Consider the following 27,088-nt stretch of genomic DNA (forward strand, 5'->3'; position numbering starts at 1 on the left):
GAAAGCTCCGATGTCTAATGAACACAGTAAAGTTGCAAGATACAAAACCAATATAAAAATAAAGGCAATATCCTTCATATGTTAAAACAATATACCACTGAGAAAAAAATCAGGAAAAATATCCTACTCAAATTAGGAAAAAAAAGTACCCAGGAACACACCCAGCTAAAGAAAAAGAACTTTCCAATGAAAATTTCAAGACACTGAGGAAATCAAAGAAAATACTAAATGGCGGGAAGACCTCCCATGCTCATGAATTGTCAGTAATATTGTGAAAAAAGACTATACTATTAAAATTAGCCCACAGATTTAATTAAATACCCATCAAATTTCTGATGTCACACTTCACAGATCAAGAAAAAAAAACCAATACAAGAATTCACGTGGAACCACAAAAGACTACAAATATCCAGGCAGTCCCAAGGAGTAAGAATACAGCAGGGGCTATCACAATATCCGACTTCAAGTTACACTATAGAGCCAGAGTGACAAAATCGGCCTGGGATTGGCACAAGAACAGATAGACCAATGGAGCAGAATAGAGAGCCCAGAAACAAACCAACAAAGCTATGCCCACCTAATTCTTGACAGGCAAGATGCACAGTGGCGGGGAGAGAGCCTGTTTAATAAATGGTGTTGGTGAAACTGAACCTCCAGCAGCAGGAGAATGAAATTAGGTATATATTAGTATTTAATTTTTAAATACGTTTATCTCTTTCTTTTGGATGCATCATTTTTGTCTTCCTAGTTGTCTGAGCCCAGTGGGCCCCTTCTTGTGTTCCCCACTATCCTCTCTCCTGCTTTGTTGGGTGGCACTCACTCTAGGTCTCCCCCACTCTGCTGAGGAGCTCTTCCTTGTATGTGCCTCTGACCTCCCGGCACCTCCGCTCTTAGCTAGCCAACTTTTTAATTTTTTTGTTTTATTTTGAGACAGACTCTGTCTTGCCTGGAATTCTCTGTGTAACCCGGGCTATCCTCAGACTTCTGATTCTTCTCCTCTTCCACTTCCTGGGCGCTTAGATTACAGACACGTGTCACTAATGTCCATTTTATGCAGGGATGGGGATCAAACTCTGGGCCACGTGCATGCTGGGCAAGCCCTCTACCCCCTGAGCTACGTCCTCAGCACTCAGTAAACCTATTTTGAACATAGCCTTTGTGTTCCAACCCTAGAGATATAAAGATGAATAAGACACAGCTGCCACCCTCCGTGGTGGCGCTATAACAGACGTGTGCACAAAATTCATAACCCAAGGAGCACAGAGAGTTATTGGAGACAATGACGCCGTCTCTGGAGATTGGAGTGAAGAGGACAATGACTTAGGGCAAATGCAGAGACTCCTGAGGATGAGAGGAATCCACTGGCTCAGCTTGTACCTTAGGAAGTCAGGGGAGAGAGGGACACGGGGACCTCAGAGGTAAGTGCAGGGTCTGCATCAGGACCCGCTAAGACTCAGGATAGTCAGTAGGTGTATTAGTTAGGGTTCTCCGGAGGAAGAGAGCTGGCGGTATGAATACATACCAAAGGGAGATTTAGCAGATTGACTTACAGGAAATGGTCTGGATAGTCCAGCAATGGCTGGAGGCCTCAGCAGTCCCAATCTGGTACTGAAGGCCTGAAGGATTCCTGGAGAGGCCCAGGCCTTCTTGTTGAAAGAAGTCATTGATTGAAGTCAGCAAAAGATGGCAACAGGTAGCATGCCCAGTCGCAGCAACAGCTCAGTGGATGAACTCGCCAACCAGAGGGGAAGCCAACGGGTGAAAAGCAAAAGTGTTTCCCTTAATCCTGCTCTGTTTGGACCACAGGCAGAAGGTCCTGCCCACATGGAGGGTGAGCCTTCCTGTTTCAAATCGCCTAATCAAAAAGATCCCTTACAGGTGGGTCCAGAGGCTTGCCTCGTGGGCAGTCTGGATCCTGTCACGTTAACAGCGTTAGCCCATCACATAGGAGGATCCTAGGACGAACAGGGAACAGTGAGATCAGATAACATGAGTGTGTGAGATTTGTAGCTTTCTTTTCTCCAGCAAAGCATAGCAGCTTAGAACAAGCTGGATTGGAGTGTAGGAGACTCTGGATTGACCAAGGGCCCACACTTATCTAGGAATGATGGCTGTCGTGTGAGCTTGTCCTGGGGAGACATAGACAAACATCTGCTCGCCCCAGATAGGGCAGCAAAGACTGACCAAAGCAATGACTCCATCCGAGAGTAGCTTGGCAAAGTGAGGAGGTTTGGATTTACCGATGAGAACGTGAATGAGGGCTTGCTTGCAGGAGTGTGGGTGACCCCAAAGCTTCTGATCACTGAAAAGTCTCACCCCAACACGAATGACGACATCATCATAGCTACACAGATGGAGCCCCCCTCAGTTAAGCTCCCACACTCTATATGAGCCATCATGTCCTGGGGGCAGAATTACATACAGCTGCCAGGAGCATGCAGGGCAGAGTGGCTGGGTCTTAGGTGAGAGTCTAAGGACCTTCCCACCGCCTCCTGCTATGGGGAAGATCAATAGGCCTGATCTTGAGGGTCACTTACGAGTTGTCACAAGAGAAAATATAGCAGTCAGGCAATGACTAAGTGGGTAGGAATGGAGGTGAGAAGGGAGCCACAGAGCAGGTGGGGATGGAGGAGAAGTAAGAAGACTCGTGTTGAAGAGCAACTTGTGGGATGGACTTGAAGACGTGGGCTGTGTTCTGTGTCCACAGTGACCTCCTTCCCTTTTTTCCCCTCCCTCCACAGACATTTGGTGCTCCAGAGCCCAGTGATCCCCCACTGTACAACACACACCATGTCCTCGCCATGCGGCATGCAGCTAGGGCTGAAGACAAACTCCAAACCCAATGCCACTGGCGCTGTGGGTGGTAGTACAGGATACTGTGGGAGGACCCAGGTCACGGAACCCACATGGGGCATTTGGAGAGGCCCCCACGAGGAAGTGATGTGTCAGCTGAGGCCTGATGGGGGCAGGATGGGAATCTGACAGAGATAGGTACCTTGGAGCATTCCAGACAGATGCGGCCGTGTTTTCCAGCCACATCTATGGCAGCACTGCCCACCAGAGAGATGTTTTCATTCCCACGGCTTATGGCCTCACTAGGCCCCCAGACCTGGCTGCCCTCCCCAGCACTCCTGAGAGTCCCCGCCCTTCTCTCTGACCCTGACTCTGCTTTCCTCCCACTGCCATCACTGTGTGGGATCTGGGGACTGCTGGAGGTTGGGACCTCCCAGCTTGCTCTCCGCTTCTCATCTCTCCTCCCAGAGATCAGCATCCCTGGTTCCATCACTTGCTGCGGTCTCTTTCAGGAAGCGGTATTTCTGCTGCTCTCAGCTTCTAGGGGCTATTGCATGCAGACCTGACCTCTTCCTTGTCTGTAACCTCTCCAGAGCCTGCTCTGCCTTCTCTCCCCGTACCTTGCCATCTCTGAGTGACTTCTTTACCTCTAGTCTTCTTGCTTCCTCCTCCCTCCCAGAGAGAGAGTCTGTATCCCGGACTCAGCCCCTGCTTTCCATGAGTCCTGTGCCTACAGCCAGTCAGGTATCTCTGCTGCTAATTTCACACTGTTTTGGGTGGACATGTCCTTCTTCCAGTGAGATCCCAAAGTGAGCCCTACTGTCTGTAGATAAAGTCCAGCACTTACAAGAACATCAGCCATTCCCTTCTTCCTGCTTTCTTGCTCCTCATCGCTAAGACCCGGTGACCCTGAGTCATTCCCTGCTTTTCTGTGTCCCTGTCAACTTCTGAAGGCTCTAGGCAAATGCCCCATTCTGCAACTGTCCACTATGACAGACCTTCAGCAGGACCAGTCTCAGCCATCTTTGTGTCTGGGAAATGACCTCTGATTTATTTTGTTATTCATAGTTTTGTTGTGGTATTATTTGTGTTTTTGTTGTTTGGTTTGTTTTTCAGAGACAGGGTCTCGTGTAGCCCAGGCTGGCCTTGAACTTCTGCTCCTCCAGCAGCCACCTCTCAGGTGCTGGCTTTGAACTCCTGATCCTCCTGCCTTCACCTCCCAAGAGCTGGGGTCATAGAGGTATGCACTACCACACCTGGTTTGTGTTTGCGTGTTTTAAGTTCTCACTGTAGCTCGGACTTGTGTCTACAATCAGCAGACTCCTGTCTCAGCTTCCCAAGTGCTGAGATGACAGATTGAACCACCACACCCAGTTTTGGTTTTGTTTAACTTTTCTGTGACGCTGGGGCTTGAACCTGGGGCCTGCACAAACCAGGCAAACACTCCCTCACTGGGCTAGATCCCCAGCCCCCTCTGGCATTTTCAGTCTATGGAGACCTCTTCCTGGGGGACTCAGTCACATCTCCTTGAGTGCTCGCCATCTTCAGCCTGGCCTTTCTGTTAGGCCTGTGATTCTTCCTCCTGTACCTCAGGTCAAGGGCTAGGGTCCTTGGACCTGTGGATATGGGTTCCTGCATGCAGCTTCGACACATGAACAGCTCAGTAAACACATGAGGAATAAAGGCAGGAACGTTGTTTCAACAAGACCAAAAGAAATAGATAAGGTACAAAGCAAGTCTGTTCTGGTTTCACTGCTGGGAGTTTCATCTGAAAGCAGCACAGTTCCCAGGCCTGGAAACGAAGGTCCTGGCTTATCTTTTGTTTCATTTTATTCTTGGAGGCAAAATCTTGCTATGTAGCCTAGGATGGCCTGGAAGTTCTCACAGTGGTAGGACTAGGGGCGTGGGCTACTATACCTGGCCACCCTGGATGCTCTTCTGTCTTCAACCATTGCACAGTAATTCTGAGTTGTGCCCCTGGCCACATCCTGAGGGTGAATGTTACCAGCTGGTATTGGCCTGTTATTCTCTAGATGAGGAGAACTCAAATAGGATGAGCCAGGCCACGCAGTTTTGACTTCTGGGAAACACTGTGTTTTATTAGGGACCTCTAAAATCTACAAACCTTTAACATTCCCGTCTCTCTCTATGACTTGCAATTTCTGTTCTGTCCTTTGTAGCCCACGCTTCCGATTCAGTGAGCAGAGCTGACTGTGTTGATATAAGAGTGAGCAGGCCTGCCCGGGCCTGTGGAAACTCTGTAGATAGGAAAGGGCAGGTCTCCACAAGGCCTTCAGGGCAGTGAGTGTAGTCTTGTGGGGATGGGGCTCCCAGGGCTTCACCTTATTACTGTGTAAGGCTGTGCTGAGGTATTCAGGCCCCTCCAGGGGCTTCCTCCACTTCTTACACACGTGCACACACACACACACACACACACACAGAGAGAGAGAGAGAGAGAGAGAGAGAGAGAGAGAGAGAGAGAGAGAGAGAGAGAAAAGAGAAAAAAAAGCACTGCAGAAATCCCATGGCTCCCAAGCATGCTCGCTTTGTTGTCCTGGAGCATCAGGGAAGGCAAGAACGCAGAAAAACCAAAGCAAAGATTGTCTCAGTTCCCAGGGGAAGGTCTAGCTGGTGGGAATAGGAATGTCCCTGTGGTGGGTGGAAAGCTAGTTTTGGGATTAACAGACATATAAACACTGCAGAGGGCTGGGATTTGTGAGTTCAGGGCAAGGAAAAAGGCTTCTTAGAGGATTAATCAAAACAGCAAATGCTTAAAATATACTAAACAGTGACCCTGCCGTTGTTCTAAGACAGTGTGTTGTTTAAATCCCACCTTCGTCTTGAGTTTGTAATCCTCCTGCCTCTGCCTTCTGAGTGCTGGGATTACAGGTATGTGCTCTGTGTCTGGCCAAGTTAGCACTTCTTTACAAACAAAATTCAGACACCTAGTAATTAAAAGCCACCTTCATGTACATGTACATGGGAGATCATGGCAGGTGATGTCTGCCTGGAGCGACAAAGTCCCTTGCTCGAAGGAGACCGTACTGAAGGCCATTGTCATCCTAAGACAACATGACCCTGGTAGTAGACACAGAATCCCAGTTGCACAGACAGGGCACTGTCTACTCATCCACGGCTTGCCATTACTTTTTCATATTTGGTTTTAGCTTCTTTGCAATAAAACTTAAAAGACATTCATAGAGAGGCTTGGGAGGTGCTTGAGTGCTGGCTGCACTTGCAGAGGACTGGGGTTTAATTCTCCACACCCACATGGTGGTTTATAACCACCTGTCACACCACTTCCATGGGATTCCTTGCCATCTTCCAGCCTCTGCAGGCACCAGGCACACATGTGGTGCACAGACATACATGCACACAAAATACACATAAAAACGAACTTTAAAAAATCCATAGGGAAGGCAAAGAATTGTGGCCTGGAGTGGGTGCTGGGGAAGAGCAAGCACTGAACCTGAGTTCAGATCCCTATACCCACATGAAAGGTGGGTGTGGCTGATACCTCTGTAACCTTGACCCTGACTGGGGCAGAGTATAGAGACAGGCAGACTCCTGGAGTTTACTGACAAGCCAGTCTGGTTAGACATAAGACACACCACCTCCTATAACGAGATCTGGTGCCCTCTTCTGACCTGCAAGGCATACATGTGGGCAGAATACTGTATACATAATAAATAAATAAATCTAAAAAAAAAGAAAGAAAGAAAGATATAGAAGGATGGTGGGAGACACCAACGTCAAACCCTGGCTTCCATACACATGTGCAAACGCATCACACACACACAAATTTTAGCCTAGACTGGCAGGCCTAATTTAAGACAGAATGAAAACAAAGCTGCTGTGAGATAACGCTCTTGTACCCTGTAAAGATTTGTCGCTTGTATTGGTTTAATAAAACACTGATTGGCCAGTAGCCAGGTATGAAGTATAGGCAGGGCAACCAGACTAGGAGAATTCTGGGAAGAGTAAAGACAGAGACAAAGTCACCAGCTAGATGCAGAGGAAGCAAGATGAAAATTCTGCACTTGATAAAAGGTACCAAGCCATGTGGCTAAACATAGATAAGAATTATGGGTTAATTTAAGTTGTAAGAGCTAGTTATTAATAAGCCTGAGCTAATAGGCCAACCAGTTTATAATTAATGTAGGCCTCTGTGTGTTTCTTTGGGATTGAACGACTGTGGGACTGGGCAGAACAAGAACTTCTGCTTACACAAAATAAGCATGATTATAAGCTGCTTTAATAATAAGGATAAAATAAAATAGGAGCCATGGTTACATGCCCCCATGGTTATATGTCTTCAGACATTTGAGATAGCACCCTGGCCTGCTTCACCTTTGTCCATTGTCTCCTGGAGCAGTTGCATCCTGGGATTGCTCCACATTCTTGTAGTTCACCATCACTGAGGACCATCTCTGAGCATCAGTCAGGCCCTCATACTTAGTTGGTAGAAATTTAACTAACAAGGAAGGTTGACATTGCCATTTTCTTGTGGCCATGATTTTAATGAAAGTTGATTTTTGTTTTAGGAAGAAGAAAACGACTTTCCAGACAGCACTGGAGATCCCCTTTCAGGTAAAGGATGGCCTAAGGTTCCTGGGCTTCGGGAGTAGCTGGGCAGAGTCATGAAAGTTATGCAGTGAATATGGGTATCATTGACTTGTGTTATGTGTGTGGCTTTATAACTATCTGACAATCAGCAGTTAGCATTCATCCATGTTGATTATAATTGTGTGCATGTGCACATGCATGTGTGTGTGCATGCGTATGCACAGGCTTGTGTGTATTTGTGTGTGTGTATGTGTGTGTGTACCTCAGTTTTTGAGACAAACTTTACCAGGCCCTCTCAGGCTCTGATAAGACTGAGCTAGCTGGCCAGGGATTCCTCCCTCCACCTTCCTAGCACTGGGACCACAGATGCATTTTACTACCCCTGGCTTCTTTATGTAGGTTCTGAGGACCAAACTCAGATGCTTGGACTTGCATAGCAAGCACTTTGCTGAATGAGCTATCTTTCCAGTTCCAACCGTACCTTACTGAATGATCTATCTCTCCAGCCCAAACTGTACCTTACTGAGTGAGCTATCATCTCTCTAGCCCCAAATGTACCTTACTGAATGAGCTATCTCTCCAGCCCCAACTGTACTTTACTGAATGAGCTATCTCTCCAGCCCCAACTCTACTTTGTTTTTAAACAATAGCATGTGCTTTGGTAACCAAAGCATAAATGTTGCCCAGTGACTCTTCATCCTTTTCATATTTTCTGGGTACAGTAGGGGACATTCTTTATTCCTGAGACCCAAACACCTCCGTGGAGCCTGGTGTCAGTATATACACTGGGAACACTGTCTTTCATGAACATGTCCCAGTCCCTTTGAGTGCCTGAGGGACTCACCTATTGAATGTGTCTTGATGGCAAATTCTCAGTCACTTCTATAGAATCCCTTCTGAAAGGCCCAAGTTATGCAGAAGAGGGCAAGGGATTGTGGGAGGGGAAAACCTATCAGAACTGCTTACAACCGCATGCAGAATAGAGTGACTTTCCATCCTACCTTGGTACAACCAATTACATAGCAAGGTGCGTCTTCATCCAAGGCCCCCCTGCCACCCCAATGCAGTCCGGGGGATGAAACCCAGGACCCTCACATGTTAGGTAAGTGCCCTCCCTCTGAGCTATATCCCGAGTACTCCTGAAAATGTTCAGAGAGGTTTTTCTCTGATATGCCCCCCTTCGTCTGTAGACCCTGCACACTTCTTGTGCTGACAGCCACTGACCTGTAGTCCCTCCTCGAGACTGTGGCTTCCATCCCAGCTGTGCATCTGCAGTCTCTGCGGGAGCTGGGACACTCCCGTGCCCTGCTGCCTTGCCACACTAATTAAAATAGGACCTTGGTGGCTGGCCCAGATGTGAGGAGGACTTCCCGCAGGGGTTAGAGGGGATCAGTGGGTTCCATCCCAAGTGAAGCTCAAGAGCCACTGTCCCCCCCACAGCTGTTCACTGGGCCATGCTGTGTGTTAGGAGGAGGCTTGGATGGATGATGTCTTTAATCCTAATTCTTGAAGCCACTTTTGAGACCACCGTCATTACCTGTGTTCACAGAGTGGGACGAGTGCTTAGCACACACCTGTGCAACAGGCCATCTACCTGGCCACAGGGGCTTTCTCCCTAGCAACGCTCTCACCTCTCCCTAGCAACGCTCTCTCACCTTCTCCCTAGCAACGCTCTCACCTCTCCCTAGCAACGCTCTCTCACCTTCTCCCTAGCAATGCTCTCACCTCTCCCTAGCAGTGTTCTCTCACTTTTTTTTTCTTTCTATGTTCCTGTGGTCCGAGATCGTCTTGAGCTAGCTATGCACCTGAAAATGCTCCTGAATTTCCAATTCTCCTACCTCCACCTCCTGAGTACTGAAGTCGACATGTGTGCACCAGATTGATTGATTGATTGATTGATTGATTGATTGATTGATTTTTGGCTTTTCAAGACAGGGTTTCATTGTAGTTTTAGAGCCTGTCCTGGAAATAGAGTTCTTGTAGACCAGGCTGGCCTCGAATTCACAGAGATCCGCCTGCCTATGATCCGCAGCTTATGATTTTAACAGGCAGTTTGAAATGTCCTCATGCATCAGTTCACATGGGTTCCGGTATTGCTTTTCCACCTTATTCACCGAGGCGAGCTCTAATCTTTCCAGGCCGCTTGCTCTCTGAGTCCTTCTCTCCCTTTGAGGATATCACACTCACGCAGCATTTACAGGGGGTCAACGGTCAGCCTAGGGGGGTCTGAATTTAAGCCCTCGTGCTTGTTTGGCAAATGCTTTAACCACTGAGCCATCTCCCTAGGCCGCTGTTTTGTCTATATTTGAGACAGAGTCATGCTGTGGAGCCCTGGCTGGCCTAGTACTCAGGCTTACACAGCAAATACTTTACCAGCTGAGACATCTCCTCACCCCGCCTTTGTTTAAATTCCTTACTCTCCTACAGCCACCGCTCAGTGACCGCGCATGTAGCAATGCGTCATCTTATAGTACAGGTCACACCCCCACAACTTTCCAAGCCTATGACCTTTAAACCCAATTCAGACTTTGGAGACGTCATTGTGCAGCTGACACTGCTTGTGGCCGTGTGTCCACAGTGGCACCACCGAGGGCTTCAGTGGGCGACTTCCTGATACCTCCTCCCCACTTACTCCCCCTCCCACTCGTGCTTTTGCCTCCTGGTGATAGATGACGCTGAGACGATTGAAGCTGGGGTGGGAACCGGTTTTTGGGTGAGGCCCAAGCTAGAGCCTGGTGTGCTCCTCGGCCCGCCTCCAGCTCCCCGCACACCCCGGGGGGCTGCTGGCCACACTTCAGACAGAGCCTCTGTGAGTAAAGAAGACAGATAAAGCAAAGGAATGATAAGGAGGCTATAAATTCCCAAAGAAATCTTTCTGCCACTAGCCATGACAGATATGCTTTTGGTTTTCAGATACGTGCAGGGAGCAGGCGGGGACCAGTTTTCTTCCTTTTCAAGAACTTTTGAGGGGCTGTGCGCAATCACATGTACCGTCTTCATGTGCTAGGTTTGGTGTTAAAAGCTGTCAGGGAGGCCAGTGGAATGGCTTAGTAGGGAACGGTGCTTGCTGTCAAGCCTAGCAACCCGAGTTCAATCCCCGGGTCCCACGTGATGGAAGAGATAACTGAATCCTGCAATTTGTTCTCTGACCTTCACGGGATGTGGCGCACAGGCACCTGTGCACACACACAACAGCAAACAACAACAATAAATGTAATTTTAAAAGTTGTTGTGAGCTGAAGGATGTGTGCGTGAAATGGTCCCGGAAGCCTCATCTGGTCAATGGCCCTCCAAGCGTGTGCTGGAATGGGGAAAGCCTGGATGGGAAGAGAGGTTGGCTTTATCAAGTGTTGCTCCTGCTTCCAGCCTTTCTTTTCCTGTAAAGGGTAATGCCATAGGGGCTGCTGAGATGTCCCAGTCAGCAAAGTGCTTGCCTTGCAGAATGGGACCTGAGCTGTATTGCCAGCATCCCTGTGGCCGTGGTGCCCATGTCTATGACTCCAGTGCTAAGGAGGAAGAGATCCCTGCGGGGGGGGGGGTGCTGGCCAGTCTACCCTACTTAATAAGCTCCAGGCCAGAGATAGATACTGTCTTCGAAAACAAAACAAGCAAACAAAAACGGGCTCAGTGGGCAAAATTCTTGCCGTTGCCTATCTAAAAGTAAAAGGCAGGTGCCTCGGAGACAATGCATAGCAGTAACCTGAAAAGTGGGTCCAGATTCAGGTAGATCCCAGAGGCTTGCTAACCAGCCCGCCTAGCCTACTCTGTCCATTCCAGGCCAGTGAGAGATGCTGAACTAAAGGTGTGGGTGGGGTGTGACACGCAAGGTTGCTCTCTAGCCTCCACACACCCTCGATGCACACCTGTGCACACGTGCATGCACACAGAAGAACAGCGCTGTGTGAGCACTCAAGGCTGTGTGACACTTTGATGATGTAATAGAGGGAACGTCACTTGTGTTTGTCAGGCCCCTGGCCAAGCTGTGGCTTCTCTGTCACCCTGCAGGTGTCAGCAGAAACCAGCCATGTAAGGAAGGCTGCTCTTGCTCCTCCTGTTCACCCCGGGTCCCCACCATCAGCGACTTGCTCAATGATCAGGACTTGCTGGATGTGATCAGGATAAAGCTGGATCCGTGCCACCCGACCGTGAAGAACTGGAGGAATTTTGCCAGCAAGTGGGGCATGCCCTATGATGAACTGTGCTTCCTGGAACAGAGGCCCCAGAGCCCCACGCTGGAGTTCTTGTTCCGAAACAGCCAGAGGACTGTGGTCCAGCTGATGGAGCTCTGCCGACTTTACCACAGGGCTGACGTGGAGAAGATCCTGCGCAGGTGGGTGGATGAGGAGTGGCCCCACCGGGGACCCTCGGACAGTTCCATGCACTTCTAAGATCCCCTTCTGGCACTGGCCTTTCTGCAGCAGAACCAGCATGGGTCACAGGGAATATGGACCTGCTCTTAAGATTTTCAGAGGAGATGTGGAATGGTCAGCGGTTGTCCCTGAAGCTAGCGGCTGGTGGAAGGATGAGCTCGGGTTTGGTGGCAGGTATTTGTTTCTTTTTGCACATCTGTTTTAATTTAATATTCGAAACTGGAATTGGGGAAGAATATTTTGTAGGTTGCATAGGGCCAAAGCCTGTGGTTGGGACAGAATCGTGCTAGCATGGAAAGCGAAGATTGCATCGGGATCTCAAACTGCTGATGTCTCTGGACATGCCCACATCATCCTATGCAGAACCTTTGCACTCCCAGCCTAGCAGAAGATGGGATGGAGAAGTCACCCTGGCCTGTTCACTGTTACTGTTTCTGTTGTAAAGGGCTTAAGATCTATGGCCTTTGATATGGCCTGGATACAAGAGCCATCTTCTTTATTCAAACACTTTTGTAATTCATGGGCTATCGATACTGTCATTGAATTTAGTATTTTTAAAAGACATACAAAGTGTACAGTGTGTAGGTGAGCAGAGTGGTTAGTACATGTCATGGGAATGGGATTGGCAAAGACTAGTACTCAGTATTCCTTCTGGAGGCTGGGAGGGGGCTCAGTGGTTAAAGCTTTCACTGCCTAAGATGAGGACTAGAATTCAGGACCCCAGAACCCGTATACATGTGGGATGGTGTGACAGCCCACCTGTGGTTCCAGCTCTCAGAAGGGAGAGACGGGACTCCCAGAGCAAGCTGACTAGCCACGGCTAGTCACATGGGTGAGCTCTGGAATCAATCAAGAGACTCTTTTTCAATGAACAGTGTAGAGATTGATTGAGGAAAAATTTCAACAACAACTATATGCACACACGTGTACATCTGTATCCACGTGCAACAACAACAACACATACACATGCACACACACACAGACACACACAGACACACACACACAAATCTTTTAAAATACCATTTGGGGAGGCTGAGGACATCAGTCAATGAGTAAAGTGCTTAGCTTATCAGTATGAGGATCTGAGTTCAAAATCCAGCACCTGCATGAAAGTCAGACACGGCAATGTGTGCCTGTGACCCCAGTACCAGAGAGCCAGAGCCAGGAACTCACTGGCTAGCCAACAGAGTCAAACTAGCAAGCTTTGTGTTCAGGGTGAGACACTGTCTCAAAAAGGAAGGTAAAGAGTGACTGAGGAAGATACCTGAGGTCAACCTCGGACCTACACACATGCACACATATACACACCCACAAACACACAGACACAGACACACACGCAAACACAATACATACATAAACACAGACACACACGCAAACACACAGACACACACATATACATACACACAAACACACTCACACATACACATATACAGACCCACAAACACACACATACATATATACATGCAAACACAATACATACATATACACAGACAAACACACAGACACACACATATACATACACACAAACACACACACATATGCATACCCACAAACACACACATACATACATGCAAACAATACATATACACAGACACACACGCAAACACACACACCCATACAAACACACATACACACATGTGCATACACACATACAGACAAAATGCCTGCTTGTTATCCATGCTTCTTTTTCAGTGCCAGGGATGGAACTGAGGGCCTTGACCATGCTCAGCCAGGACTCTACCGCTGACCGGCACCTGCACCCCAGTTATTCATGATTTTTTATTCTTCTCTCATACACTACATCCCAATTGTAGTTTCCTCTCCCTCTGCTGCTCTCGGTTCCCCTCTATACATGTCCCCTCTCCCCTCGATCCACTCCTCTTCCACTTCTAATTCAGAAAAGAGCAGGCCTTCCAGGGATATCAACCGCACATGGCATAACAAGATACAGTACGACTAGGCACAAATCCACACAACAAGGCTGGCTGTTATTTTTATGAGAGCCCAGCACAGGAGCTGGGCCTGGTGGTGCACACTATTAACCCCAGTGCTGGGGAGGAGGAGCTAAGTTGCTCCCTGGGGTTGCTCACTAATTCAATTAAAATAAACAAAAAGGAAGAATAACATTGATGACATAGAGATATTAAGATGAGCTCAAAAGGTGATTTTCTAAACCACCATTTTTTTCCCATAACAAATAGATTTTTCCTTAGGTTATTGGTAAATAAAGCCAGCTTCTTACCTTGGCTCTAAGCAGCCAAGTCTACGATGAGACTTGCCCATCACGTCTGGTTCACTAGGAATTTAATTACACCCTACATCTTCCCTGCTCAGATTTATCACATTTATGTCCACTTATTGCCAGATATATTTAAAGTGACAGCTAATGATCAAATGCAGACATTTAAATGCTTTTTAGATTTGTTTTACTTGTATGAGTGTTTTGCTTGCATGTGTGCCTGTGCACATGCATGCATGGTGCCTGCAGAGGTCAGAAGAGCGTGTTAGAGACCCTAGACCTGGAATTACAGCCTCCATGTGAGCGCTGGGGACACGACTTCTGCAAGAGCAACTTTTACCTCCGGAGGCCATCTCTCCAGCCCCTAAATGCAGGTGTTTTTTAAAAACAGTTTCTCAGAAAAATCAGATGTTTTTTGCATCATGGCCCTGACCTAGGAGCAGAACTTGCTGGGGAATGTTCTGCTATTTCACGGATGTGATTGGTTGTTTAGCTTTCTCATTAAGCTGTCCATTCTCACGGAGACTCCTAGCCCAGGCTACTCTCCAACTCACTGCGTAGCACAGGATGACCCCACACTTCTAATTTGCCTGCCTCTGGTTTTCAAGTGCTGGACCACAACATCTGGTTTTGCTCTCACTTCTTAGAGCAGAAGCAACCACAGGGAAATGAGAGGGCTTTGGTAATCATTTGACAGGAAACGGAACTCAGCAGGTGAAGCTCAGAGGTAACAGGGTGCTGGAGCATTAGGAGACGCCAGCCCTAGCACCCCAGTGTATCCCAGAACTCCCAGGGGAGGAAACGGATAGTTCCCAGGCTGACATATGTCTAGCCAGATGTTTCCAGAAAGCCCCTTCCCTCCCATCTCCACCAAGCAGACTTGTCACTTTGGCCCAATCTGTGATCATCCCAGAGGCACTGGTGCAGGGGGAGCCCCCACTCTGTTCCCTTTCATCAGCCTGCTCCGCTGTACCCATCCTCTGAATCTGCATTTCCCACACCCAGAGAAAAGAAGGGAGAGGAGGAACTCCGGATGGACGAAGGCCCAGGCGGAAGGGCATGTTCTCAGTTCAGTAGAATCCCTGCTCTGCCTAGAGCTTCAGGCCAGTCTCTATGGCTTGGAACACAGCCGCTGAAATGATGGCCTCTAACTCCCTCCCGTGGGCCACAGTGGCAAAAACGATTAAAACTTAAACATCTTCCTAATGGTACTGATTTTTAAACCAAGAACTGAGGTGAAAATCCCGCCCATAAAAATCCCCACAATTTGATTCATGGTGATTAGGGTTTCAGAAAACTCAGATTCTCCTCATACTTGAGATGTAGCTCAGGCTGGCCTTCAACTGCTGATCCTCCTGAGTGCTGGGGTTGTGGAAATGTGCCACCATGACCAGCCAAACTTGAGTCCCATACACCACAAACGTCAGAGCAAACACTTTTCACGGCTGGCCTGGGGCAGCCGATCTGCATGGCCGCCGCTTCCACAGGAAGTGTTTTCCGCACTTCAGCCTCCAAACTGAACTGGTCACGCGGTATCCATCGAACTTGTCCTTCTAGAGTTGAATCAAAACTGTCAGGCAGGGCTGGAGAGATGGCTCAGCAGTTAGGAGTGCTTGCTGCTCTTCTGGAGGACCCGGGTTCAATTCCCAGCACACATTTGGGGTGGCTCACAGCTGCCTGTAACACCAGCTCCTGGGGGATCTGACACCCTCTTCTAGTCTCCAGGGCACTCACACACACAAGGCATACACTTACACACAAACACACATGGCATGTGCTCACACACACACACACACACACACACACACACACAAGTAAATCTCTAAAAGACAATGTCAATCTAGGGCTGGGAATGTAGTTCAACTGGTAGAGTGCTTACCTAGCCCAAAGTCCTGGGTTCGATCCTCAGCACCACGGTGTGGTGGCGCATGCCTGTAACTCCAGCACCTGGAAGTGGAAGCAGAGGATCAGAAGTTCAAAGTCAGGGAATATTCTCAGCTGAAGCACAAATCAGCTTACTTAAAATTAGCTCATGGCCAATAAATTCAACAGAAGCATAAATACCCTGGTACTTCACAGAAGGGAGAGCGGGGAGGAAGGAGGTAATTTTATCACCAACTGATTAAATCACTTTTGAAAGCTTAGTCATCACTTTTTAAATATTTACTTTTATTATTTTTTTAGTTACGTATCTGTGTGTGAGTATGTGCACATTATATAGGTGTTTGTGGAGACTGGAGGTGTCAGATCCCCCGGAGCTGGAGTTGCCAGACATGGGTGTTGGGAGCTGAACTGAGGTGCTCTCCAAGAGTAGCTTGAGCTCATACTGATGAGTCGTTCTCCACCCGTCACCGTTAACCCGGAAAAGTTTTCTATCCTGGCGTCTGTGTTAAGATGAACACAGTATAAGATGCACGCCGGTTTCCTGTTACAATGTTGAAATCCCCTTAGCTATGTTTCCAAAAATATTTTTTCCTTAGGCCAAATTTCTGTCTGCAGTGGGCTGTGAGGAGGCTTTATATGGTGTCCATTTCATTTGGTTGCAATAGTGAAGAGTCAAATGAAAGGGAAGGACTCAGAGCCGCGCTGGACAGTCGTACACACAGGGACAGATTACACACTTCTGGGGACCCATCCCGGAGGAGGCAGACAAAAACATGGCTTACAGTATCAGCATGGCGAGGTTTTAACTAGCTAGGGCTTGCAGATGTGCTAGGATGTCCCAACTGTGCTTCTAAAAGACCCTGTACAACTACCCACTTCTGTAGTGCTGAATAATAAAACTCAGTAATACAGGAAATTTGGGCAAAGACCTTGTGGTGCATTCTGAACAGTAATTTTAATACAGTGCTGCCCCCTGCTGGTTGACACACTCTAAATTGGTTTCCAGTTAGAGTCTGGCTTGGTCAGGCAGAGAAAGGGTGTTGTTGTTCTGTGACCTGGCACACACAGACACTCTTAAGAGTGACATGGCTAACATGGAGGCTCCTGGCTCCAGGACGTGCCCAGCACAGTGTCTACAGAAGGGTTCTGAGGCCCGGTAACCACCTAGCAGCTCTTAGATGGACTTGTCTCCACAGGGACAGTTGTGTCTGTCGGGTCTACTCTTCTCCCGGTTTGGCACCCACGGATGCCATGATGCGGTGGTCTTCCCCCTCACCTGTCTTCAACCATCTACATCACAAAGAGATGTGCTTCTAAAGACAGGATTAATAACAAAGGCGGAACAGATTGTTCTCTTTCGTCCTCTCCTTTTTAGTCGATTAAACACATCTCATTTGGTTTTGAGCAAAGACTTTCTTTCTTCCTTGCCTTTTATTATTATTATTATTAAATCAATCCTGTTGTCCCTTCTTTAAGAATTTCCTCTCATTTGAGGCTATGATGTTGCTGTCTGTGTTGCTTGTTCAGAGACTTTAATGCATGTACATCTCAAATCCCCTTCCTCCACTGGCCAACAGTATTGCTCCTGTGCTCTGGCAGCAAAATCTGCTTCTTCTTCTCACGTGTACACACAGAAGCAATGCTGTGGGCCTAGCAATGCCAGCCACTCTCTCCACTGGGTGCCAAAAAGCCAAAGACTGATGTTAATTAACTCTTGTAACTGAAAGACACACACCTTTGGAGGGCACATACCTACATATGCCCAGGCAGTGACTGAGAAACATTCACTCATTGCTGCCTGGGACACCAATCCCACTCTGGGACTACTGGGTACTCAGTATGCACAAGGAAGGGTGAACTTGCCTCTATTGTATTTAGAAAGAATCGAAGCCAAGATGCTGGGGCTACTGAAGCCTCAGCACTAGAGGATGGAGCACCTGTGGGTACCCAAGACCTAGACTTGAAGGACCCTGGAAGCAAGGCCTGCCTTCTTCCTTCCTGGGGCTGTGGGAGGGAGTGTCTCTGGGAATTATGTCTGCCAGGGGATCCTCGGGTGATCAGATGTACTGAAGGGACCGAAGTAGTCAAAGATGCAGCTGGAGGGGAAATGATGAACTCACCCAGCTCTCTTGGGGATGTAAGAGGAAGCACCTCAATGTTTTCTGAGTGCTCTGTGCTCTTCCATTCTGCGTGACAGTCCAGCGATCACTGTCTTCTGCAGCACCCCCTCGGGAGTTTATGCAAGACATTTCATCCCGAGAAGGTAATGCTCTGACATCCCTGCATCCCTGGATGCCATCTGTATACCTTGGTACTATCTTTTTGGCTCTGTCTATGTTTTCATCTTCTGTATGATTCTGTTTTTCTTATAAGGAAAGGTTTTTATTACTGTAATAATGGGTGCTACAAAATTAAAGACTGATGTCAACTGCTGTTCCAATGGATGTCTCATTTTTAATGTGTGCGTGTTTCTGGGAAGGGTGTGTTTTGCACGTATGTGCATGCATGTAGAGGCTGGAGGACAGCCTTGGGTGTTAGCCTGATGAACACACACCATTCACCTCCTTTGAGACAGAGTCTCTCATTGGCCTGGGGCTCACGAATTAGGCCAGGCTAGCTGGCCAGCGAGCCCAAGAGATCTTCCTGTCTCTGCCTCCCCAGTGTGGGAATAACAAATGCGTGCCTCAGTGTCCAGCATTTTTATATACGTTATGGGAACCAAACTCACAAAAAGCCCTTTACTGACCGAGTCAGACCTTAAGACCTACTCTACATAGATTCCAGTGTAGTCATTGGCTCGCGTCTTGTAGCCCCCTCATTCATTATTTGAACACCCAGTGGTTTTCTGAAATGCGTCCCAGATGCTGGAAATGCTGATAAACAATATGGTCCTGCAACCCAGAAGATGTCGACAGGTAGACTCTCTGTAGGTGAGGACTGATGGGACCGGGGATGTGGGCAAAGGTGGTCCTGGGGCCCTGGGCAGGAGAAAGGGTGAGTAGTTAGCCTTCCGGGAGGGGCTCCAGTGTACTGTGTATGTGAAGGACTGTTTCATCATTACCGCCTGCCTCTCCTGACCTCGTCTGTCCTCTAATATCTATGGGCTTGACATCTCTGACTGGAGCCTTATCAACACCTCAGACTCAACCTGTTCCATGATTCACCTCGTAGCCTTGTGTCCGACCAGAGTTCTTCGTGTCAGTCATCCACCAGCAGCTCCAAACATCCTTCAGACTCTCATCCTCTTCCTGGTCTATTTCTCTTTGGGTAGTTTTTTAAAAACTAGACAGGGTCTCACTATGTAGTCTTGTCTGGTCTCTAAAGTAATCCTCCAACCTCTGCCATATGGGTCAATGATCTCGTGTGTGTGTGTTAGTGTACATGCACATATAAGATCGCAGTTATACATGGTATGCAGGTACGCATGGATGTGGAGGTCAATCTCCAGTTCTCCAGCATTCGTTCCTCTGGTGCCATTGACCATGACTTGTTTTGTTTTGGTTTTTTGGTTTTATTCAAGACAGAGTTTTGTAACTGGATGTTTCTCTCTGGCCTGCCTAATAACCACTGATAACCACTCAGAGGCTTAATATTAATTACAAAAGTTTGGCTGATGGCTCAGGCTTATTACTAGCTAGCTCTTACATTTAAGTTAACCCATTTCTATTAATATGTGTATCATGACATGGCCCATGCCTTATGCAGGTAATGCTTGGGCATCTTATTCCTCCAGTGGCTGCTGGCCCTCTCGACTTCGCCTTCTTTTTTTTATTTTTTTAAAGGTTTGTTTATTTATTTATTTATTTATTTATTTATTTATTTATTTATTTATTTATTATGTATACAGTGTTCTGCCTGCCAGAAGAGGGCACCATATCTCTTTTTATGAGATGGTTGTGAGCCAACATACGGTTGCTGGGAATTGAACTCAGGACCTCTGGAAGAGCAAACAGTGCTCTTAACCTCTGAGCCATCTCTCCAGCCCCTCGACTTCACCTTCTTTCTCCCTGCATTTAGTTTGACTTTCTTGCCTAGCTATATACTGACGCTTTATTCATCAATCCATAAAAGCAACAGCTATTCGCAGCGTACAGAAGGATGCCCCACATCATTGTTTCTCTGTGTAACAGCTCTGGATGTCCTAGAACTCACTCTGTAGACCAGGCTGGCCTCGCCTCTGCCTCTCAAGTCTGGGATTAAAGGCTGTGCCACCACTGCCTGGCACATCTTGTTTTTTTGAGACAGGATGTCTCCCCGGCCTGGATCTCAGGTATTAGGCAAGCCACACCCCCACACATCCACACCCCCCACCACATATCCTTGTGTCTGCCTGGCAATTGCTAGGATTACCACATCTCACCATGCGGTTTATCTAGCTACTCCATAATGGGAGTTGCCCACCTCTCTTTAGACGAGTGCCTCTCAGTCTTCCCAGTGCTGTGACCCTTTAATACAGTTCTCCATGTTGTGGTGACTCCAGCCACAAAATTATTTCACTGCTGCTTCATAACTGTAATTTTGCGACTGTTATGAATCAAATGTAAATATCTGCTATAGGAACCCACAGAAGTCGCGACCCAAAGGCTGAGAACTGCTTAGACTCACTCCCGGCTCTGCAGCTCATCTTTCATGTGTGTGCTAGAGCGACCCAGAATCGAACACAGACAAGTCGTTACCTGCTTGAATTCCTCATTCTCCTCATTCTCTCATCCCATCCAAACAAAATTATCTCTGTCAGTTTAAATGAGGAGGACGCCTTGTGAATCCATCCAGGAACCTAAGATTTTTGAAACTATCACAGCTTGAAAACCACTAGCAATTATCACGGTTGCCTAATTGCAGTTAAAAAAAAAAAACAACAACTCAATAACTCAATATAAAATGAAATTTCAAAACAAAGAAAAAAGTTGTTTTTGTTTTTTTTTTTAAGAAAAAAAAATGCAGTCTAAGTAAAACATGCCCTTGGTACCTCACAGCAGAAGTCTGTTCAGGTCCATGATGGCTTCACTTTTAGTGTTATTCATGGAATCAGGCCATTCTCTTACACACCACTCGACAGAAACATATGATGGACAATGTTTTGCCTATTTCTGGCAAAGCTTCCTTAACTGGGAATAACAAGGCGACCAAGGAGATGATGAATTAATACTTAAATATTAGATTGGGAAGATTTCAGACGGGATGGGGCCACTTTGAAGCAACTGTCAATACTAGAGAGCCAGCTCCTTGTTGATCTCTGGGGAGCTAGTCCAGGGAGGTCCCTGCCCAGGGCTGCCCCACCAGGCCTATGATCTCTCAGGCCTCGTAATCTGTCCCCAGCAGTATCAAGTCACAGTTTGTTTACCGAGCCGGGTCCCTCTCATTGCAATGAGTAAAGAGACACTTTGCAAAATGCATTCCAGTATGTTAATCCAGGACAGCAAGATGACTCAGTGGGTGCAGGCCTGACAGACTAAGTTCAACCCCCAGGACCCACATGGTGGGAAGAGAGAACCAGCTCCTACAAGTTGTCCTCAGACCTGCACATATATGCTGTGGCATACACTTGTAAAATCAATAAATAAAAGTTATCAAAAATACTAACTCTATATGAATGTTTTTAAATGTCGGCCACCTCTCAAAGGGAATCTTAAAAGCTGTACCTCCAAGTATCTAAGTGGTGTGTGCATGCACGCAGGTGCACAGGGTAAAGATAAAACCCTCAAGGACTCCCCTCTCCCAGCAACCCACTTCCTCTAGAAAGGCCTGCCTCCCCAAAGCTCCACAATCTCCCCCAAACAGTGCCACCAGGAGACCAAGAGTCCTGTAGGGGATATGACATATTCAAACCATAGCAAACATAATTTTTCACACTGGTCCTAATTAAACAAATGTACCTCCACTTCAAGCTGTGTGCCCCCTCCTCTGGTCTGGAGGCACATATATTTGAGGCCTGAGCAAGGAGAGGGTGGTGGGAAGCTAGGCTGTCTGGCAAGTGAGCATCAGGGCCATCTGTGCCTGGCTTCTGTGTGGGTGCTGCAGGTCCTCGTGCTTGTGTGACAAGCACATTACTGAATCAGCCATCTCCCCAGTCTATGGATGAGGCCAGCCAGTTCTAGATGCTGGGGCCCTGTGCAGTAATCCCCTCTCTCAAACTTTTGGAGTTTATCCTGGAAGAAGTTACTAGAGATGAGTCCAGATCCCCCATGGGATGCTACCGTGTAAACGTGATCTAGAATCATCCAGCCATTATGAAGAACTGCTGAGGTTACCGCCTTCACCAACTGCCTGCCGTGCTAAAGGTCAACTTGGGCTTAAACTTTAACTCCAAATCCTACTCCAATAAATAGCCCTGTTTTCAGAAAAAAAACATAGCCTTTTCCACCTTTGGTCAGGGCCTCTACTCCCAGAAGGTCCACAGTCAGTGCAGGGAATGCCCACAGCAGGAGCAGCTCCAGGGGCTAGCCTGTGGCAGGCAGAGTGCAGCTCCAGGGGCTAGCCTACGATAGGCAGGCATGTTGATGTGGCTTCTGAGTCTAAGCCGTGTGATGTCTACTCACATCTCTGCCCCGTCTGTTAAAGTTGACTTGGGTTTTCAATAAAAGATAAGGAGGTCTCGAGCCTGGAGAGAGGGCTCAGTGGTTGGGAGCACTTGCTGCACTCATGAGTCGGGCAGAGACTGGGGAATCACTGAGGTTTGCTGAATTCCAGCCCAGCTGAGAAAACACAAGCCCTGGGTTCCAGGGAAGACCCGGCCTCAAAGGAACAGGCAGAGGGCAGTTTAGGAAGACACTGTCGTGGTGATAAAAAACATGGACCCACGTCAACCTGGGGGAAGACAGGGCTGATCTGACTTGTGGCTTATCTATCAGGGACCCAAGGCAGGGACTGCAGCAGAAGGCGCAGAGGAACACTGCTTACTGACTTGCTGCCCAGGGCTTCTCAGCCTGCTTTCTTACACAACCCAAGACCACCAGCCTAGGAAAAGCGTCACCCGCAGGGGGCTGGACCCTCCCACGTCAATCCAGTAGTCAAGAGAATGCCCCACAGGCAAGTGAACGGGTCAGTGTAAAGGAGGCAAGTCCTCAGCTGACTCTACTTACGTCGAGTTAGCAACGGAACAACAAAAAAGCCAACATCCAATGACTCCTTCTGGCCTCTGAATAAGCACATGTGCATACTCATGTGTATGGGGGGGGGGAGAGAAAGAGAGGGGGAATGAAGGAGATAACACTAAATAGGGCAGTGAGATGGCTCACCAGGGGCAAGTTCTTGCTGAGTAAGCCTGACATTCTGAGTTTGATCAGTGGAACCAAGTAAAGGTTGGAGGAGAGAAATGACTCCACAAAGCTTTCCTCTGACCTCTCTACGTGTGCACCACAGCAGGTGTACACTCACGCGTATGTGTGCACACACACACACATACACAACAAAGATAAACATAAAAAACACTGCTATGTTTGAAGAGTCACCTTGAGTTCTGATCTGCTTCAGTCTACCACTGAATTTATTACCAGCGCCTCACTCATCACTGTAACGAGCTGCATAAACACAATCTAGAAGTAGATTGGCTGAACCAGAAGGTCTGAGGCTGGGTGGCCGAGGGAATCCTTGTAATGAATCTCGGTGACTTGACAGGAACAAATGAACGTATGTGTAGCAACAGCCTGACTCTGAGCGGCTTTACGCTCCGAAACAGTCCATTGTTCATACTATTCTACCTCTAGTGGGCACACATCTTGGATCTCCCTTTATATACATGTATAAATACTACTGTCTAGAGAATAGAAATCTTTATATTCTTTTATAGTATCTTATTGTCCAGTCTTTAGATTTATACAATTTCAGATACATTTCCCCATATCAAATACTTCAATATTCTCTAGTGCTAGCATGTTACAGTCCTGAAGATATCCAGGGGAAAATCTTTTAAGAAATAGGACCGTATGTCCTCCTTCAAGATGTGGTGCTTCGATTTACACTTTTCGTAAGACCTCTCGCATCACTAAGATTCTATTGTTTTATGAGGTAACCAGTTCTAGAAGCTTGCTTCTCTCAGCTGCAACACTAAGGTGTGGGACATGAAAGCTGTAGAACAGAAGAGGTAAGCTTTGTAAATCTGAGCAAGAGGCCTGGCTGGAGGGAGAAGAGGTTCAGTGCTCCTGGGTGCTGCTGCCCGAGGGTGGGAGACACTAGGTCAAAGCGAAAGGATTCTGGGCCAGGAAGACAGGCATCAGTAAAGTGCTTGTCACACCTGAGAGCCTGCATTTGGTCTTAATATCCACATAAAAGCCAGGTGCGGTGGTGTGGGCCTGTAATCCCAGCACTGGCAGAGACACGAGGATCTCTGGGGCTTGCAGGTCAGCCAGTCTAGCCAAATCCAAAAGCTCCAAGTCCCACTGAGACACCCTGTCTCAAAAAGCAGGGTGGCTGACTCTGGAGGAACAGCACCCAGGGTTAACCCCTGGACTCTCCTGGCATCTGGTGTCAGTCACATGATGGTAAATGTTTCACATCTGACTTTCTAGAGAGAAAAGTTCCAAGAAGGAGTTCTTGCTTGTTTTCTTAGCAGAGCCTTGTCCTTGTCCAGTGGTCAGCATGTGTGGGAAAGCACAAACTGGCTCTCACACTGATATGAACAGACTTTAATCGTCATTAAGTGTTTCCGGACTTCTGGCTACAACTCACTAGTCATGAGTGGGATCTTGTCAATAGTTTAATGGATTAGTAGCGGCATTTTTAACCTTTTGGGGTTTTGTTTTTTGTTTATTTTTCGAGATAGGGTTTCTCTGTGTAGCCCTGGATGTCCTGGAACTCGCTCTGTAGACCATGGGGGCTCAAACTCAGAGATCTGCCTGCCCCTGCCTCATGAGTGCTAGGATTAAAGGTGTGCGCCACGACCGCCTGACTGCATTTGTAACTTTAAAAAGATTTTATTTTATATGTCTGCCTACATATGTTTGTGCAGCCTGTGTGTACACAAATAGAATTTTTTAAATGGATAAATCAATCCCAGAGTGAGTTTTATGAAAACCCCTTTCTTCATTGAACCACAAGAAGTCACAGTGGAAACAGTTCTCATGGTGGCTCCTGGTTACAAAGTCTAAAAAGCCCCCACTGTTCTACTGTCTCTTAAAATAAAGTTAAAAAACAAAGCAGAATGCACACATAATCTTCGTACTTAGGAGAATGAAGCAGGGGGACTGAAGAATTCAAAACTAGCTAGGACCACAGCATCTCAAAAATGAAAATCTTTTTTTAAAAAAAAGATTTGTAGGTGTGTGTAGGTGTGTGTGTGTATTATCCTCTGGACCTAGAGCTGCAAGTGATTATGAACTGCAGTTGGATTCAGGTCTTCTGCAAGCACCATGTACATTCTAAACTTCTGAGGCATCTGTCTCTCCAGCCCCAATGAAAATCCACTTATTACTCTTCCATTCCCTTGCTATAGTGCTGTTTCTCAGTCCTTCCCAGAAAACTGGTTTTTTTTTTAAGCTTAAGGCTACTATTTCTACCATTTCTTAACCTCTCATTTCTTTCCTACATCAAAGTCAGTTCCTAGTGACCTTTGCTGCTTTGCCCATCCATCCTGTTTGTTATTTGAGCCCTCAGAGAATTCAGCACACTGGCTGCTCTCCTTTGGTACCTGTAGCCATGCCCAGCAGGTCTCCAAAGCGGCTCTCAGTTTCTCTCTTTCTGGATTTTTCTCCTTAGGGTTCTGGCCAAAGCTGTTTTCTCCTATCTGCTCTCCTAGGGGACCTCATTCCCATGACCTCATCTCACCTCGCTCCCACCTGCGAGCCTCAGCACACTGATGATTTTTTTCAGAGCCCCAGGACTTTGCACAAGCTCTTTCCACAATTTAGAATGCATCCAGCACTGAGATAAATTTATCTTAACTCATTTTAGCCTTGCAAAGAAGTGGAAGGGTTGGGCAAAACTGGGTACTCAATTGCTCTTCACTTACCAATAATGACCAATAATTGGTAGTCAATCCAATTGTTAGGGACCTATTTCTTTTCTTTTTAAAAAAAATATTTATTTATTTATTATGTATACAATATTCTGTCAGGTCAGAAGAGGGCACCAGACCTCATTACAGATGGTTGCGAGCCACCATGTGGTTGCCGGGAATTGAACTCAGGACCTTTGGAAGAGCAGGCAATGCTCTTAACCACTCACTGAGCTATCTCTCCAGCCCAGGGGACCTATTTCTTTAGAGGGTTTACACAAGGTATTGGGAATGTGTACAGCAAATTCCCTTTTCCAACTCAAAACTCAGAGAAAGGTTAGGAGTCCACTACACCTAACAATACTACACCGCTAAGGCATCAGGAGTTCAATCCAGCTAGTCAAGTAGAATCCTGAGGAGTGAATCCAATTTAGAAAACGGACAAGAGGAAAAAAGTTAACAATGAATCAAAACATGAGGTTGCCTCTAAGAGGCTTGTAATGAATTCAAATAAAAATAAAACACAAGGAGGGGAGGAACGGCCATGTCAAACGCGTCTTTCAAACATAAACACGGCAACAGTCAGCATAACGTTGAACCCGTTAGCACATCAAAACCTTGCAGCCGCTCAAAATACCCCAAGCAGGCCAAACTATCAGCAGTGTAGTTTCTTCACTGTGCAGCTGAGCCTTTATTGACCATGTCCTCTACTCAGAATCCAGCACCACACTCTAAACCGTTCTCTAAGGAAACGTCTCACTTAGCAAACCCCAGCACAGAATAACTAGCGAGTTACAGAGTTGGCAAGTCCAGGCTACTGCTCCCAGATGGAAATTTCCTGCTGGGGCCACACTGAATCAATTTCCTCCACACCTAAGGCGAGTTACCGGTAAAAAGGAGCGGCTGCTAAATCCAATAGGCTCAAGCAGCGCTCGGCTCAAACCCAAGGCTACAAAGGAGCTAAATCTGGTGGACCCTGGCCCCAACCACACCCGCCACAATTACTCTTTAAACGCATTTTTATGACCTTGAGATACGGTGTCTTTCCCAGAGTGAGCCAGAACTCTAAGCTCTCCCTTAAGGTCTCCAGGAATGACCTTGAATTTAAGACCCTCCAGCTGCCTCCACTTAAGGGCTGGGATCACAGGCACGCACCCCGACCAGTTTGTGTAGAGCTGGCTGGAAACCAACCTGGGGGCCTCCAGCACGAGCAAGTCACACCCCAGCCCTGAACTAACTTAGACGCCCCACTCCCGCAGTCAGCCAGTGGTCTGCAGGGGTGACAGGAAGAACCCCGCGCCCAGG

At 47.4% G+C, this 27,088-nt stretch overlaps 1 protein-coding gene and 1 long non-coding RNA gene across 4 annotated transcripts in view; one reads left to right on the forward strand and one right to left on the reverse strand.

Moving 5' to 3' along the window:
* The window catches only part of Edaradd (EDAR associated via death domain), a 46,469-nt gene extending 28,215 nt beyond the window's left edge, over window positions 1-18,254 (forward strand). For 2 of the 3 annotated variants that reach the window (XM_075970215.1, XM_075970217.1), the window contains exons 5-8: window positions 7,338-7,383; window positions 11,365-11,689; window positions 11,778-11,903; window positions 17,049-18,254. In XM_075970215.1, coding sequence (XP_075826330.1) covers window positions 7,338-7,383; window positions 11,365-11,689; window positions 11,778-11,903; window positions 17,049-17,169 — 618 coding nt within the window. In that variant the 3' untranslated portion in view covers window positions 17,170-18,254. Of the gene's footprint in view, window positions 1-7,337; window positions 7,384-11,364; window positions 11,904-17,048 lie in introns of those variants that run through there. The other variant, XM_075970218.1, reaches the window with a different exon arrangement.
* LOC142848343 (uncharacterized) lies at window positions 293-27,033 on the reverse strand. Its single transcript, XR_012910409.1, has 3 exons — window positions 26,811-27,033; window positions 15,848-15,915; window positions 293-1,955 (listed from the first exon to the last, which is right to left on the reverse strand). It is a non-coding gene; the product is annotated as an uncharacterized LOC142848343 (long non-coding RNA).
* Between the last annotated feature and the right edge of the window lie 55 nt (window positions 27,034-27,088).

Source organism: Microtus pennsylvanicus, chromosome 4 (assembly GCF_037038515.1).
Source record: "Microtus pennsylvanicus isolate mMicPen1 chromosome 4, mMicPen1.hap1, whole genome shotgun sequence".
NCBI lineage: Eukaryota > Metazoa > Chordata > Mammalia > Rodentia > Cricetidae > Microtus > Microtus pennsylvanicus.